Here is a 16,378-nt window from a genome sequence, read left to right on the forward strand (position 1 = left end):
AACAATTTTCTTATGAAAAAAAGGATTGTGTGATTTACAGAAAAATTCAACTAATTCATGTGGTGGAGACAGTAGGTTCAATTGCTAAAAAAATCCTTTGATTATAATTGTCAAAGATTATAGTAGGCAATTGATAGGGAATTATAACACCTCCATTCTTCCTAATGGATAACTTAATGTAAATCAGACATCTCATTAAAGAAAGTCCCATGCAAATGCCAATGGAATACAGTATTTCTATCTCACTTTTAATGTTCTTGTGACTTTAAACTCACCTAAAAGTCTTCTTCCTTGAGCATATATTCATTTTGATCTCTTTCTTGCTAAACACAAAGCAGCAGCAAAGAAATTTACATTCAAATAGAAAAGTCTAAGATTAAACTATATGTAGTTTCTCAATATTATGTCAGGTACACAAGGACTCGTTTTAACTATGGCATTATTGATGTAAAGGACACCTTGACAATTATAGGAAGTTCACTATACAAGCATTCAATTACGGTAAGCAGATTTCAGCTTCCCTTGCATTTTGATATGCTTGGTTGACTGAACAAGTATTAGCTGTTAGTTGAAATTTGAATATATTTAATGCACTTTCTGGATTAAATGGGCTAGTATAATGATGAATCCAATGGAGATATCCTGAAAATGACACAGATTGCAACATTACACAGATTTGTGGTTTGTCTTCTGGGTATCTGTTTCTTGAGTGTGGTGTTTTTCTCATGCACTTACTAGCAGAAGAAATGGACAAAATTTACTAATGCATATAAACATTTATGTCTTAAGAAAATAGCTGTTTATTATATAGATATATTCCATGTAGAATTTTGGTCAAATAATACATACATAAATATTATGAATTAAATAACAGACAAGTACTCTAATAAATAGTGTTTGTATCAAAAACATGTTTGCTTTTTGGCCATATTTAGGGTATAGGAGATTACTGAAAGTAAAACAAATTGGACATTAAAATCAAGCTAAAGAACAAATCAGAAATGTAATTCAAAAATGACAGCAGTTATAAAATACATGAGCAAATCATATATAAATGGGTTGGTGTAAAAGGCTTTCCTGCCCTCTGCTGTTCCCAAGCTCTGAACTAATAAATTTACAGGGTTTGGACTAAGACTGTCAAAAAAGATAAATCCTATCACAGTACAGGTTGTTTGCAATAAGTATTACAATACAAAATTTGGCATATTAATTGCTTAATTATAATATTTTCTGTTTGATTTTTAAAAATAATTTAATTGTATGGAAACAACTTTCTTTTACTTTCTTCATTAAATTTCATCAGCACAATGGTATAATAAAAGGATTTTGATAATAGACATCTTTTTTCTGTATTTTAATTTTAGTTTCATATTTTATTACACCATTCATTAATCTAATTCCAAAATTTTTAAAAAGTCCCCAGTCTTCATAGCCCAGTAGGAGCAAAACAGTAGGATGTTAAACCCCATTTCATTTAAAAAGTCCATAAATACATGCAGAATTGTTCCCATTCTAGGCTGATCTAATCAAAATAATGTTTTTCTTCCAGAAATGAATTTCATAATAGGCCTTCATGTTGCTGATCTAATCAAAATAATGTTTTTCTTCCAGAAATGGATTTCATAATAGGCCTTCATGTTGCAATACACCTGGTTATATTGCAATAATATATTGCAATACAATTCTGGGCTGCAATACACAGTTCAACAGCTTGGGGGTACTCGATTGAACATTCCGGAATTGAATTCCTTCAATTCCAAAAATAGTGACAATCGAGTGAAAAGGTGGATTTCGGGCTACAGTGCATGCGTCGACTGAATAAGTAAATATCTCAACCAACCGTGCAGCCGAAACCTTTTAATTACGTCATGATTCTACTCACACCACTTCCGTTGTTGGGACTGACAGAACTGTGACAGAACTGAATTCCGCGTTACTCGATTGCAATTCTGTCAATTCAGGACGTTCTTGACTGTGAATCGAGCATCCCCCTAGTAAAGGTTTGAGATTTGATCATCCAGTAAATAAAGGACCTACAGATGGATAGGAAATAAATGACCTAGTAGCCAGTTGGAAAGGAAATAAATAATCTACTGGATAGGAAAGTATTTTACACCAACCAGATATAAAACTATTACATTTTCCCCAAAATTTTGTTTGTATATACATTTACATATGCTTTTGATTATAAATCAACATTTATATAGAGATATAAAAGACATCTTTTGATAAAATCTGTAAACATTTCAACGAGAAAAAACAAAATATAACAATGACAAGTTATCTGTATACAAATAAATAATTATGAATATTCTCATTAATAACAAATTTTAGATTTCATAAATATAAAGCTGTAACATGATTTAAATATATGAATCATAGTATTTTGCGAAGTTAAGAGGTCTGTTTCATTCAATGAAGAGAACATGAAAATATCTCTTGCATTGTAAAACTATGGTTGAAAATTTATTACTAACTCTTTAAATTCTAGCTGAGGTATACCACAAACCTATTTTAGCATTGTAAGACAAAATAAGCCTCTTATCTCTTAACTTTGCATAATATATTGAAACCACCGGCACACATCATTGACAATGAATGCATGTCTGTAATATTTATATAAAGCTTCATGACAATTAAATGGAAGGTTTTATTGAAACAAAATGAACACAGAAGTGGTTCACAAGTTAAACATAACAAAAATGTTTTGTTTCTGAACTGCAAAATGATTTTACAACAGAATAATAACCTTTGAACTGGGGGTTTTCAGTTGATTTTATTTTTTTTTATTTTTTTTTTTTAACAAAAATTGCATATATATTTTCTCATCACATGACCACATACACTAAATTGCAAACCAACTTACACATATCACAATTCATTTAGAAAAATATATTACAAAAATATTTCATTTTTTACAATTTGAAAGGCATGACTTAATTGTTATCAATCCTTGGTGAGTTAGTAAAAAAAGAATTATTGGTTGCCAAGCATTAAAACTGGGCATTTTTATTCTTTTGTAGCCACTAGAGTCATTTAAAAGACACTAAAAACTAATCAAGGGCAACAAATAAGTAAAATTTGATAGGGTTCCTCGTAACACTATCAGAAACAAAATATGTACCGATGATAATCAAATATTGACGTCAACTATTCACATAATCAGATGTCATTGAAAATTAAAGGCTTTTAGGTCTCATGAACATAAACACAGCATAAATTCCAAGCAACTGTGGACAGACAGACAGACACAAAGTGGTGGCAACAATATCAGACCATATTTCTATAATTAGGATACATACATAGGCCAAGATATACATACATTGGTAGATTAAATTGAAAAAAACCCAAGATTTCCAGCTATAAAAATCTAATAGATCTACTACCAACAATACGCTATAAACAGTAAACATTGTAAAACGTTATAACTAAACCCTTACCAATAATATCTACATAAAATAAAATTAATATTGCCCTATAAACCTAGTTTATTTACATGTACATAATGTATTAAAAATCACTTTGACTTAAAGCCACAAATCAACATTTGCATTTTTCAAACACTATCTAATTTTTCGTAGCTTAAACGATTATGCTTAATCCAAGCTCAAATGTATTCAAATTGATTAATTATTTAATTATAACATCTAAATAAAATCCGAGTCAGATTGGATTCAATCATATTATGCTGTTTATTATGCTGAAGTTGCAAAATGTTCAATTGATCATAGTTCTGAAAGCAGAATTGAACCATTTTTGGTCTGATATTCCTTTCAGAGACTCAGCTTTCACAGTATTGTAGTTTGCAACGGATTCAAAATCCCTCAAATGACGATCGGTCGCTTTAATAATATTATTGTTATTATGAGGAATTTCTGAGGAGATATAAACCTGAGACTTAACTACTGCATCCAGTACAGTCTTTTGTTGTAGTAAGAGATATATTTCCATATCCTTTCAAAATTAAAATTGAGCCAAAATACTGTCAGAAATTCTACAAAAATAGTGACTGAAAAGAAGAAATTAATGAGGTCAGTTTTTATATATGAAGGATTATTCAAAACGTACATTAATATAATGTAATATTATTTTAAAAAACAGCAGATTAAACTTCAACTTGCAAAAGCAATAAAACATATTATGGCTGCATGAAGCAGAAGATAATATATGGCATTAATGTACATAAAGGCTGCGACATCCATTAAGTGAATTATTTTGAATAATCACCTTGGATCATGATTATTCAACCATATCAATAGAAAATTATTATTATTACAGATGCAAATATTGAAACTGATTCCTGCAATATTTTTGTATTGGTTTAAGGAATAAAGCCATGAAAACAACTTTTCTACTCCTGTAACATCTACTTTGGATCTTCTGTTGATCATCATGTAGGTTACACAGACAACACTCAAAAGATTTTGAGGTGAGAAAATTCACTAACTGGACAGTGGTCTAATAGGAAAGTATTTGACCTTACTTAATGCCATTAATAACAAGTAATGAGATGAAAACTGAACACACTTTCTATTGTGACTCAACCTATACAAGAATAATTGTGGGACGACATCTAACAGCACTAACAAAGGAGAATTCAGACTTTATCAGTATTGTTTCAATAGCATTTAGTAATTGAACAGGAATACATAGGTCATAATTCTATATCGAATACAATTACTGCCCATTATTGAGCGACATTGATAAAGATTAGAGAAGTCTAACCGAAACGTAATAAGCAGTAATTGTATTCCATATCATTGTGACCTGTGTATTATCAGTATAGATTGGGGCTTTTCGCATCAAAATTTTGCCAGGTGGTCAATTTTTGATGTATTTTGTTTAGAAAGATATTTATCATAGATTTTGGCAATTTTAGCATTATTCCAATTTTCTAATATAAATTTTTAAGTGTTTGTTCGCATAAAAACTATAAATTTAACTGTATTTATTGTATTTTAAGGTTAATTGACTGACAGGTAAGTTCTCCTGCTGGTCAATTTTGTTGCCGGTCAGTCAAGACTGACAAATATGACTTTGTCACTAAGAATTATGGCAAAGGTACCGTGAACGGATAATATGCACCAAAATATAAATGGATTAATAAAACAATGGAAGAGATTATATGAGGAAAAACAAATTTTTATAAACTATAATTCATCTTTCATTGGTTCTGTTTTATCTGCTGGATGTTGAGTTGTTTTATCTGCTGGATGTTCTTCTGTTGGTGTTTTATCTGTTATTGTGTCATCTGATTTCCTATCTTTAGCTGTATGATACAGACGTGAGTTACCCAACTGTATTAATTCAGCTCTAGCTTCTAATTCTTCAGTTTCCACTTCTTCAGGTCTGGCTTCTTGATCTCCCTCATAAGCTAAAAAATACAGGATTATATTTTATAGCCACATGTCAAATATTATAGATTTCTTCTTTTTTTTTCGTGATATACAGGAGATAAATGACATGTTTAAATATGACATTTTTCTCTTGTATATCAACCCGAAAAATGAAATCTAATTAATAGAAACAAAGCTAAATTCTTATATTTTCTTTTTAGATGAGAATATTTTTAAGGATTACAGTAAAAAGCCATTTATTAGTTCCTTTTTAGGTCCCAATTTCAGAAGTAAACTGTCAGACAACATCAACTGAAGATTATTTTTAATACATTGTGGGCCAATGGAACTGCATAACGCAGTGACTCTCATAAATTTTGGTTACTTCATAACTACACCCCACAACCACTGTCACCGATCAGATATTGTTTGCTGTGATTTCTACTTCCTTTGGAGGATTATCTCTACTTCCATTTCTACTTCCTTCAGAGGGGATAATATTACTTCAGGACATTGTAGGTCTTTCATAACTAAGATACCATATCAATTTAAAACCATAATGGCTATCCGTTTTCAATCTGATCGATTAGATATTTCCCACTTGCAAATATTTGAAGAAATTAGGAGGGATTCTGTGGTTTTCTTGTACAAAGTGAATTGTATATATTGGTATTTACCAGCATCTGATTAAGACTTCCAAATTAACTATGTATCTTGAAATAAAATCTTGCATAATAAAACCCTAAAGGGGAATCACATTCAAAAAGTCCAAAATACAGCATGACTTAGCAATATAATTGTAGGTGGACTTTACCAGTGTTTTAGAAAGAGTAAGTATAACTGCCATCACTATAAATGTAGATTATGAAAGAGAAACTTGGGTTTGATAGACTTACCATACCCTTAAAGTGCACATAAGATGGTCCCGGAAGATTTGAGATACGTGTAGCCAATGGTTACTATATCCACTTTACGGCAAGTTCACGCCAATCTGGTTGAAATTAATTCAGTTATCTTCATTCAAAGTCGTAAAAATAGACCTTCTGTAAAAACGGCTTTGCCAATTATCGAAAACACTCTTAATCCCCTCAGACGCCAGTGACGTCACAGTGACGGCGTGTGTATTCTTTAACGCCTGAACGATTCCTTAATCCCCCTAATTAAATAAAACAATTGACTACGGAATAATTTGTTTTGTAATTCATTTTAATTTAAGATCCAATTTAGAGTGCCTACAACTTTTAAACTTTGAAGTCCTGAACTCTTAATTAATTTTTTACAATATGGAACTTATTGGACGAACTTTTCCACATAAAGTGTAGTGTCGTTAATATCTGTCATTAATTAATCAATCCGACTATAAAAGTTATACAGGCATGGGTCATAAATAAATTTCAAGTTGGTGTTAGCAGTGAGTGTTAGTGGGATTAAGAATGTTGATTAGGTAATTATCTTTTTTTACGCCGGCCAGATCAAAGACATCACTCTCAGTGGAACGTGTGCGTAATACCTCACGAACGAACTAATGGTAGAATCATACACACACACATTAATTGTATAAAATAAATTAAGTTTTACTAATAAGTTGTTTAAAATTACAAAATACCCAATAATTATTGCTCACCGGTGTTTTTGTAATCAAGTAGCCTCGTATTGTTTGTTGATTGGCGTTTAAACAACATTTAATTGATGGATGGATTAACGTTTTTGATACGATTAGGTTATAATGTCTAACATCGGTTATCTTCTTTATAATAAAAGTATTTTACAATTGCATCTCCTATTTTAACTTTCATTATGACAAAGTGAGAAGATGACCCGCCCTCTCTTCCCACGACAACGATTTTCAAGCCATTTTTAAAACCGTGTTTTAAAGTGATTTTTAGATATACAAGAACTTTTAATTATTTTAAATCTGTTTTAAAGTGACGTTTAGATAAACAAGAACTTTTTATTATTTAGTGTTTTTACCTAACTTCTATTTTTTATTTAAGTAAATAACTTAATCAAATCAACCTGTCCATAATATCATGCATTATGTATTGGACGTTAAATTTGTAATAAACAACAACAACAACAGCATTGACAGTTTAATCACTCACCAAACGGCACCAGGAACTCCACGAATAATCCCGTGCAATTTTCGCGGCGAAGTTTAACCTCATTTACTACACCCGTAGTACATGGAACGGTACATGATAATAAGATACCAAGCGTTGATTGGCAGAGAAATGAGTGCGATCTATTGTACATGTTATGCATGGTCATCGGAAAATTCCATATTCACTGTAGTTGTTCTTTATGTATAGAAATGGTTATTATTATTATATATAGCTAATAATCAATATATCGACAAATGACTGGCACCATTTGTATTTCTGTACTTAAGTTTGGGATATCAAGTATTACGGGGTTATCCAAATTACCGGTAAATGCGCTAATTTCTTGAGTCATCTTCATTTGACACGTGGCCTTTTTAAACAAAGGCAGCTTAAATTGATCTACGGCATGATACGGCATTTTAAATTCACTCTAAAATATTCCAATCACAAATGTCTAATCTATACCAATGAAAGACGATAATTCGGTGATTATGATTAGGCCAGTCACGTGGTAATTGGACCGTCAATAGACGCTTGCCCAGTTGCCGTGTGTATTGATAGTGCTATATTGTACATACGGTGAGATATTGTATAGATAATGTATATCCAATGTGTAGTGCCTGTGACGTCATCAGCCAATCAACCGGATTAAGGTCGTAATTGAAAAATCGAAAAGCGTTTTGGCGTGTCGGATACTTAAACGTTAACAGCGGACTTAATTTTAATCAGATTGGTGTGAACTTGCCGTAAAGTTGATATAGTATCCATGGGCTATACATACATGAAATTTAGATTTTTGATCTTAAGTGGTCTTTAAGTAATGTCCTAGGATGCCCTGGTGACAACCGACCGTAAAACTTTTTAAATGAAAATTTAAGCCTGTTTGGTAAATAACCAAGTATCAGTAATTTAAATGTCAACAGAGTCCCCTCTACTTATAGAAAGTCCACGAAGAATGTACAAGCTCTAGCATAAGGATGAGCTCAGAAATATAAATATAAGCTGGCAACTGCACTTATTGGGGTATGTTACTGGCATACATCACATATATTACAGTAATTGTGTTAATAATGCTGTGTTTACACTGCCAACTTGTTATCAGTAAATTGGGTCCAACTTCCTGATTTGATCTGGTGGTGAAATGTTTCTCTGTCGATGACTTAGATTATTGACATTTAGTCGGAAAATACGACAACTTTAAAATCATACCAATTTACTGACAACAATTTATAGTCTAAACCTAGTAGAACCCAGACATCTTAAAGAGGCTTAATCTATATCTTACATATTTCTTCATTGTTAATGAGTTCAGGAGGTTGACCATGTTCAGCTTCATAATCCATCATAGATAAAAAGTCATAACTACGACCAGATGGTTTCCAGTCTCCATTTGGTAATGTTTCTAAAATATACAAATAAAAGCCTGTCTCACTTAGTTCTGTAATTTATGGTCTTGGGTGCCAGGCAGCAAAAGATACATTCACAAGTGTTATAAAAATATAGTTGCATCTCTACTTCCCCAAAAATTGGTTCATAATATTCAAGCTTCTGTTACAATGACAAGATTTCAAAACAGGAATCATAATTCCGGATGTAATCATTTAAAATCATTGAAAAGTATCAGGTTTGTTTCTCTCAATACCATTGATACGTATTCATTCCTTGTTTGTCTTGAGAGCTCTGCAATGAACATTGGTCGGGACAAAATAGCAAACATTGAGTAAGTGGTTGTCTGTTTATGCATACTGTTTCCCTTAAGAACTTCTAGAAAATATTATTTGAGTCTATCCGTTAACAATACATTCTGCATATTTCGATGCAATATAAAGGTTATTTTTGTCTCAACCAATAGTAAACTCAGTATGACTCTTCTGACTGTATAAGCAAAGGGCACTATTTTGTTCATCTCAATATACATTGTAGTCGAAGTGGAGATAATTTTAGATGGAAAGATCAAGACAATACAACCACAGATTTATGATGATAAGGGGAAGATGAGTTAGTTATGAAAACTTTTCAATCAAACTAGAATCAAGTTTTGACTAGCACTTACTTGATGGTTCAACCATTTTTGATAAAACTTCATTAAACCATTTTATTAATTTACTCTCTGAAAACTCAGTGCTGGCACCAGGATAATTATATACATCACCCTGTTTCATTGAAAAATTATATCTTTTATATGTTTTAAAGAAAAAAAAAGAAATATTACTCCTTGAATGCTTATATAGCTATCTGAATATTGTAACTCATTATTCAAATGTTATTCCAATATTCATTTCAATTCAAATGATCAAACATTTCTTAAGCATTTTTCAGATGTCTAGAAATTGTGTTTCATTCAAATCAATGTAACTATTATTTGATTATTTATTTATATTATTAAGTTTGAATGAATAACAAATATTTCTTTAAGATAACAACAACAACAACATCATAAGATTATCATTACTTTTATGTGCCACAGAATAAATTAAAAATAAATTCAAAACCAAAATATCTACTTGAATTTTGAATATTCATACACAAAATGATTAATATATTTTTTTTTATTTAGCAAAAAAAATTACACAGTAGCTTACATAATCTTTTACAATTAAGAGAAATATCAAATGAATATAATATTATTATTACCTTTTTATTATTTACAATAGATATAGCAGGTACTCTACTAGATTGTGTATATGAATTTAATATCTTTTCTCCTATACCACGATTTGATGTTCTGCAAAATAAAAACATATCTCATAAAATAGTACTAACTATAAATAAAGCATGGAAATTAGAAACTAGTTGAAAATCTTAAAACAACATATTTACAGAAACAGAGAATGACATCGTCGCCACTATCTTGGTATTGTGACATCAAATCAAAAATTAAAGTTTGTCAATCAATGTGCAATTGTCCAAGGAATAAGCATGCCTAGTTTCATGTTGATTGTGCTTGCACTAGTGGAGCCTTAGGCATTTTTCGAAAGAGCATTGCCCCCAAGAACAACAACAGCGAGTTAAGTAGCACTTGGGACCTAGTTCCAGGACCAAAAATCTTTATACAGAAATGACAGAAATTTGATTTCTTATGATTATTGAATCTTAATTGATGGTTTATACTTACATATCCATCCAGCAGAAAGTAAATTGCGTGAATTTACGAGATTTAGCTATATTGGCTAATGTTTCTTTTATATCACTACTAACTGGTTCATCTAAAAATAAAATAACTAATGGCTTTCCTCTTTTAAATAAATCTGGGAATCTGTATGCTGTTAATTCTGGCTGAAATAAGAAACCAAGTCACATTTAGTAGTATATACATCAACAATATGTAGAATAAAGTCAGTAATCTTAAAATGATTGATCTTTGTCAGGTTAATTCTCTATCCTAACCTATTTGTACTAAAAACAAATTTTTCAAATTTAATATATTATATGGACATAAATACATCTATATATATATATAAATACGGTATATAGCTTGTATGTATGGGTCTTTAGCAGAGGTAGAAAACCAGGGGAACCGGAGAAAACCTACGAGATTAGATATACGACTCTATTCCTTGTTACATACAAATGTGGTTAGACCTAAGAAAGAAACTTATTGTGTTGGGGGATATTTCTGAAAATACATACAGACAGAGAATTTATGATCACATGATGTTTACCTTTTACAAAAATTGCCTCACTTCCACATAATGTTTCCTATATCTTAAATATATCTTAAAGACGCATTATGATGTAAGAGCTAAATTTTCCTATTTCAGGGCTCTTTATTTCGACAATTGTTCTCATGATAAGCCCATAATCAACTCTCTAGGCCATTTGATGGTTTATATATTGAATGGATTAGAACCCACTCGTCATTTAATAATTTAACAATTGAGACATTGTTTATTTTCGGAACAATGTTACTATTTTGTCCAAACTTCAAACACTCATAACTTCGCACAACATCAAGTAATTTGATTGAAATTTTCAATATATTCATTTCTAATCATCTATTTTTTAACTATTATGGCAACAACGGCCAGTTCTTTATCTGAATCTTACATAATGTATCTTTAACAACTAATAATTTCAAACTTCCCTTTAATGTTTGATATTAAATATCTTTTAACTTACCAAAACAGGTAATCTATTATTTTCTATAAATTCTGCTATACTATCTGTACTAAAGTCTGATGTAAGACTGGAATCTTTTTGGAATGGGTCATTATGTCTAATAATAATAATAGCTGGAGATTTGGTTTTAGCTGTAGTACTATCAGTCACTCCAAATACAATAGTTTTCATGTATTGTTTGGCTATTTTAGAAAAGGCACTTAATTCTGAAATTAAAGGAGAATATCTTTTAAAATATATTTGGCTTTGGGGTGGCTGGCTACAAAATTTGGAAATCAATTAAATCAATTTTAAAAACTATATGGGGTGGGGAGGCCACAACTCTCCAGCAAAAAAATATCTTTGGAGTTAAATTTTGGTTGACTAATTCATATATTGGGTGAGCCTAGTAACAAATTAAAACAGTTTGTATGACAGCCCACAAGGTTATATCAATATTTTACATCAAAAGTTTCAATCGATACATCAAAAAGGATTGAACAGCCTTTAAATGTTGTTTTGTCGAACTTTGTATTCATCTTGACATTTGGGTTAAAATTGTCCTTCTTTTATTTCTTTATAATAGGCTTTCCACTAACTTTGATATTTTTTATATTTCTCCTTTTTATTGATAGACAGTTCTGTTCAATAATTTGATACATATTCAAATGTTTTCAAATGGTAAGTGGCAGTAGACTAGTTCCCGAAGAGATTAAATGAATAGAGATATTCAAAGTGTGTACACAGCTTTCTCCATCGCAAAATCTTGGCTATATCACTGTTTAAGGATATAACTTTGCATAAAATATTAAGATTCACAAAAAAATTCACTGCTAGAAAAGTACAAATACAAATTAGATAGTTCAATGAAACAAAATTCAATGAAAGAATAAAAACCATTTATACATGTAGATTAACTATTTAGTAGGACTGGAAAACGTGGAGGGGTACGGCAACACTCCCTTGAATAAGTAGAAAAGCTGGACAGGCTGGTACATCTGCGTAGGATCTGGATCAACAAGCCAACAGTGAGGCTGATGTCCCCCGCCGAAATAGGAAAATAATTAGAGGACACATATAAATTTATCACAAATTATCTTTTACAAAGTATTGAACAATCAAACAGTATATCTTTACTTATAGTCTAAGCATACAATGTTTTTGATGGAATAATTATAGCATATTAAGGGGAAAACATGCTCTATGCCTACAGATCTAGAGTTTGGTTGTATCAACGGGTCTATTTTCCATCTTGCTGCAAGTTGTGCAAAGTTCACTGTTTTCTTTCTGTCATTAAATGTCAATTCATTATTGCATACTACATATTTAATTAATTTATAATAGTTTCTTTTTCAATTTGTTTTTTCCATTTATTTGTTTATTTACCTTGCCTATATTCATTGTATTGGATTGTATTGGAATTGCTCAATTGATGCTTTTATCAATACCTGGTTATAATAATTTTGAACATTATAACTCAATTCGAAGGAGTGTGACGGACAGACAGACAAACAGACGACGGACGAACCCATTTTAATAGTCCCCTGCTTTCTTCGAAAGGCGGGGGACAATAAGCATACACACCAATTTTGAACATTTTAACTCAATTCGAAGGAGAGTTATTGTGTTCCAAAGTCTCAGCAAATCAAATTGCTTATCGCTCTGCTTAATCTGAGCAGAAAATGCTCATTATCGATCTTAGTCAAGGTATTACTGTAATGAAACTATACACCAAGTTTCATCACTCTCACTTAATTAGAACTAAAGTTATAGTGTCCCAAAGCATCAACCAATCAAATTGTTTATCTACTTAATTAGAACTAAAGTTATAGTGTCCCAAAGCATCAACCAATCAAATTGTTTATCTCTGCTTACCCTAAGCGGAACGGACAGACAAACAGACAGACGGACGAACCCATTTTAATAGTTCCCTGCTTTCTTCGAAAGGCGGGGGACAATAAGCATGAACATTTACTCAATTCGAAGATCAACCAATCAAATTGTTTATCTCTGCTTACCATAAGCGGAATGGACAGACAGACAAACAGACAGACAGACGGACGAACCCATTTTAATAGTTCCCTGCTTTCTTCGAAAGGCGGGGGACAATCAAAGTAGGAGAGTTATTGTTTTCCAAAGTCTCGACCAATCAAATTGCGTATCGCTCTGCTTACCCTGAGCAGAAAATGCTCATTATCAAACTTAGTCAAGGTATTACTGTAATGAAACTATACACCAAGTTTCATCAATCTCACTTAATTAGAACTAAAGTTATCGTGTCCCAAAGCATCAACCAATCAAATTGCTTATCTCTGCTTACCCTAAGCGGAAAATGCTCATCTTCGAACTCCATCAAGGCATTGACCTAATCAACACATACACCAAGTTTGAACATTCTAGCTCAATTAGGAAGAGAGTTATCGTGCCCCAAAGTATCAACCAATCAAATTGCTTATCTCTGCTTACCCTAAGCGGAAAATGCTCATCTCCGAACTCCATCAAGGCATTGACCTAATAAACACATACACCAAGTTTGAACATTCTAGCTCAATTAAAAGTTATCGTGTCCCAAAGCATCAACCAATCAAATTGCTTATCTCTGCTTACCCTAAGCGGAAAATGCTCATCTTCACACTCCATCAAGGCACTGACCAAATCAACACATACACCAAGTTTGAACATTCTAGCCCAATTAGGAAGAGAGTTATCGTGTCCCAAAGCATCAACCAATCAAATTGCTTATCTCTTACCCTAAGCGGAAAATGCTCATCTTCTAACTCCATCAAGGCATTGACCTAATAAACACATACACCAAGTTTGAACATTCTAGCTCAATTAGGAAGAGAGTTATTGTGTCCCAAAAAGTGTGACGGACAGACAGACGGACAGACAGACAGACGGACGAACCCATTTTAATAGTCCCCTGCTTTCTTCGAAAGGCGGGGGACAAAAAATGATGCCGGCGGGGCGGAGTAGTAGAATATTTTCCCTCCAAATATCTTATACTTTGGGAAGCCGCACATCAAGATTTCGGAAAAGCACTCACGAGAATCCTATCCAACTATTGGAAAGAAAGAAAAACCGACTTTTCCCTCCAAACAACTTATACTCTGGAAAGCCGCACATCAAGAATTCTGAAAAGTACTAACTAGAATCCTCGCCAATTATTGAAAGGAAGATAAATCAACACACACTTGGATTTTATTTAGAAAACCTATTTTCCTCCCGAAGAAGAATAAATATCACCAATACGTACCAGATTGAGGAATATCTATATAAAACCTAATCGACACCCTAATTCTACAGCATTCATTTTATACGCTAGATTCTAGATAAACTGTTTTTCGTACAACCTCGCCTTTAAGCCTCAACTACCTTATCTTCACTTAGTATATCCTTCTCCCGTGGCCCTCTAACTACAGAAACTATATTTCATAGAGGTGACCAACAACCCATCTATTTAACCTGAATACGATCCACCACTCATCATTATCACCGATTTCACGATCCAAAAACTACATAATTACTCCTTTTAACTCTATACTCCGCTAACCACACAACCTTCAGTCCAATCGTAGCAAACCCCTTACGTATTCTAGTCTTTTATTCCTCCTCTGCACGTTTGAAGACTAGGAGGTTCCGGATGACCGAGACTATACGTATCAACTTATCCTATCAATACAGAAGAAGATGAAACAACCACCGCCTCAGCCATCCTGGAGTACATTATCTACTATTCATTTTAAATCGCTCCATAATTAGCAAAGAAAAAGAAGAAGAAACAGCCGTAGCCACAGCCATCCTAGAAGACATCAATGATAATTATTTTATTTAAATCCGCGATAATCGACCTATTCTTTGTTATTTTAAAATATTAAATCTTTACTTATTTTTATAATTATATTAATAATTTTACTTATTTAACAATCTTTAATTTAATTTTTAAAAATCCTTTTTGTACATACAAATAAATTTAACGATCCTCGTTTTTAACAATCCTTAATTTTAACGATCCTTTTCTTTCAAACCAATCATTGTACATTTATAAATTTAAAAATCCTGTGATGTCATCTCTTTTGTTTGTATATAAGGCGTCACAGGATTCACAAAAAATCATTCTCGAAAAAGGGTATTGCACCCGAAACGTTGGATTGATATAAAGATCTTTTAAATCTACAAGTCTGTTGCTGGTTCTGTTTGGCGGGGATTCTTTAATTTTATCTATTTAGTAGGACATGCGGGGGATAGGGGAAGGAGAGAAATATTTTGATTGTAATAATACCTACCTGTTTTATGAGAAGAATCAAAGACACCCAATATACTAGTATTAGTTAGTTGACTTATGTTTGCTGGTAATCTACCGTCTATAAAATCCATCACCTTTTCAGATGAATGCAGTTTTATTGGACTACCAATTTGCAATCTGCAAAGAGAAAGTTCGACATTTCAAAAACATTTCCAAATATAAATTCCAAGTTGTCTTGATCTATCCTAAAACTTGATATGACTGGACCTCTTTAATTTTGGTCAAATATAAAATTATCAACTTCACTTCATTCGTTTTGTAGGATGACAATTAGTCTTTGTTGAAAAATCTACATCTATTGATAAAACCAGTGTATAAATATAACCAATTTTATGTTCCACTATCATAGGTTTGCAGTCAAAGAAACATGCACCCACAGCAGTTAGTTCATCCATGCAGTCCACAAGGGCTGTCACATATTTATTGTTTTGTAGGTAATGGGAGCATTTAAAAGGCATTCAAAAAGAGTAACAATCCATTAAGTAATATTGCAAGAAATAATTACAATTTGATTGGCTGCTAGTTCTTCAAGATGA

General features: G+C 32.0%; 1 protein-coding gene across 1 annotated transcript in view; it reads right to left on the minus strand.

Moving 5' to 3' along the window:
- Positions 1–756: 756 nt before the first annotated feature.
- LOC126822199 (thioredoxin domain-containing protein 16) overlaps positions 757–16,378 on the minus strand; it is a 56,052-nt gene continuing 40,430 nt past the window's right edge. Inside the window, exons 13-19 of the mRNA XM_050550945.2 lie at positions 15,823–15,959; positions 11,558–11,763; positions 10,554–10,714; positions 10,073–10,163; positions 9,492–9,591; positions 8,724–8,840; positions 757–5,374 (exon numbers count right to left, since the gene is read on the minus strand). Coding sequence (XP_050406902.1) covers positions 5,151–5,374; positions 8,724–8,840; positions 9,492–9,591; positions 10,073–10,163; positions 10,554–10,714; positions 11,558–11,763; positions 15,823–15,959 — 1,036 coding nt within the window. The 3' untranslated portion in view covers positions 757–5,150. The remainder of the gene's footprint in view (positions 5,375–8,723; positions 8,841–9,491; positions 9,592–10,072; positions 10,164–10,553; positions 10,715–11,557; positions 11,764–15,822; positions 15,960–16,378) is intronic.

The sequence above is a fragment of the Patella vulgata genome, chromosome 5 (assembly GCF_932274485.2).
Source record: "Patella vulgata chromosome 5, xgPatVulg1.2, whole genome shotgun sequence".
In the NCBI taxonomy this organism is placed as follows: domain Eukaryota; kingdom Metazoa; phylum Mollusca; class Gastropoda; family Patellidae; genus Patella; species Patella vulgata.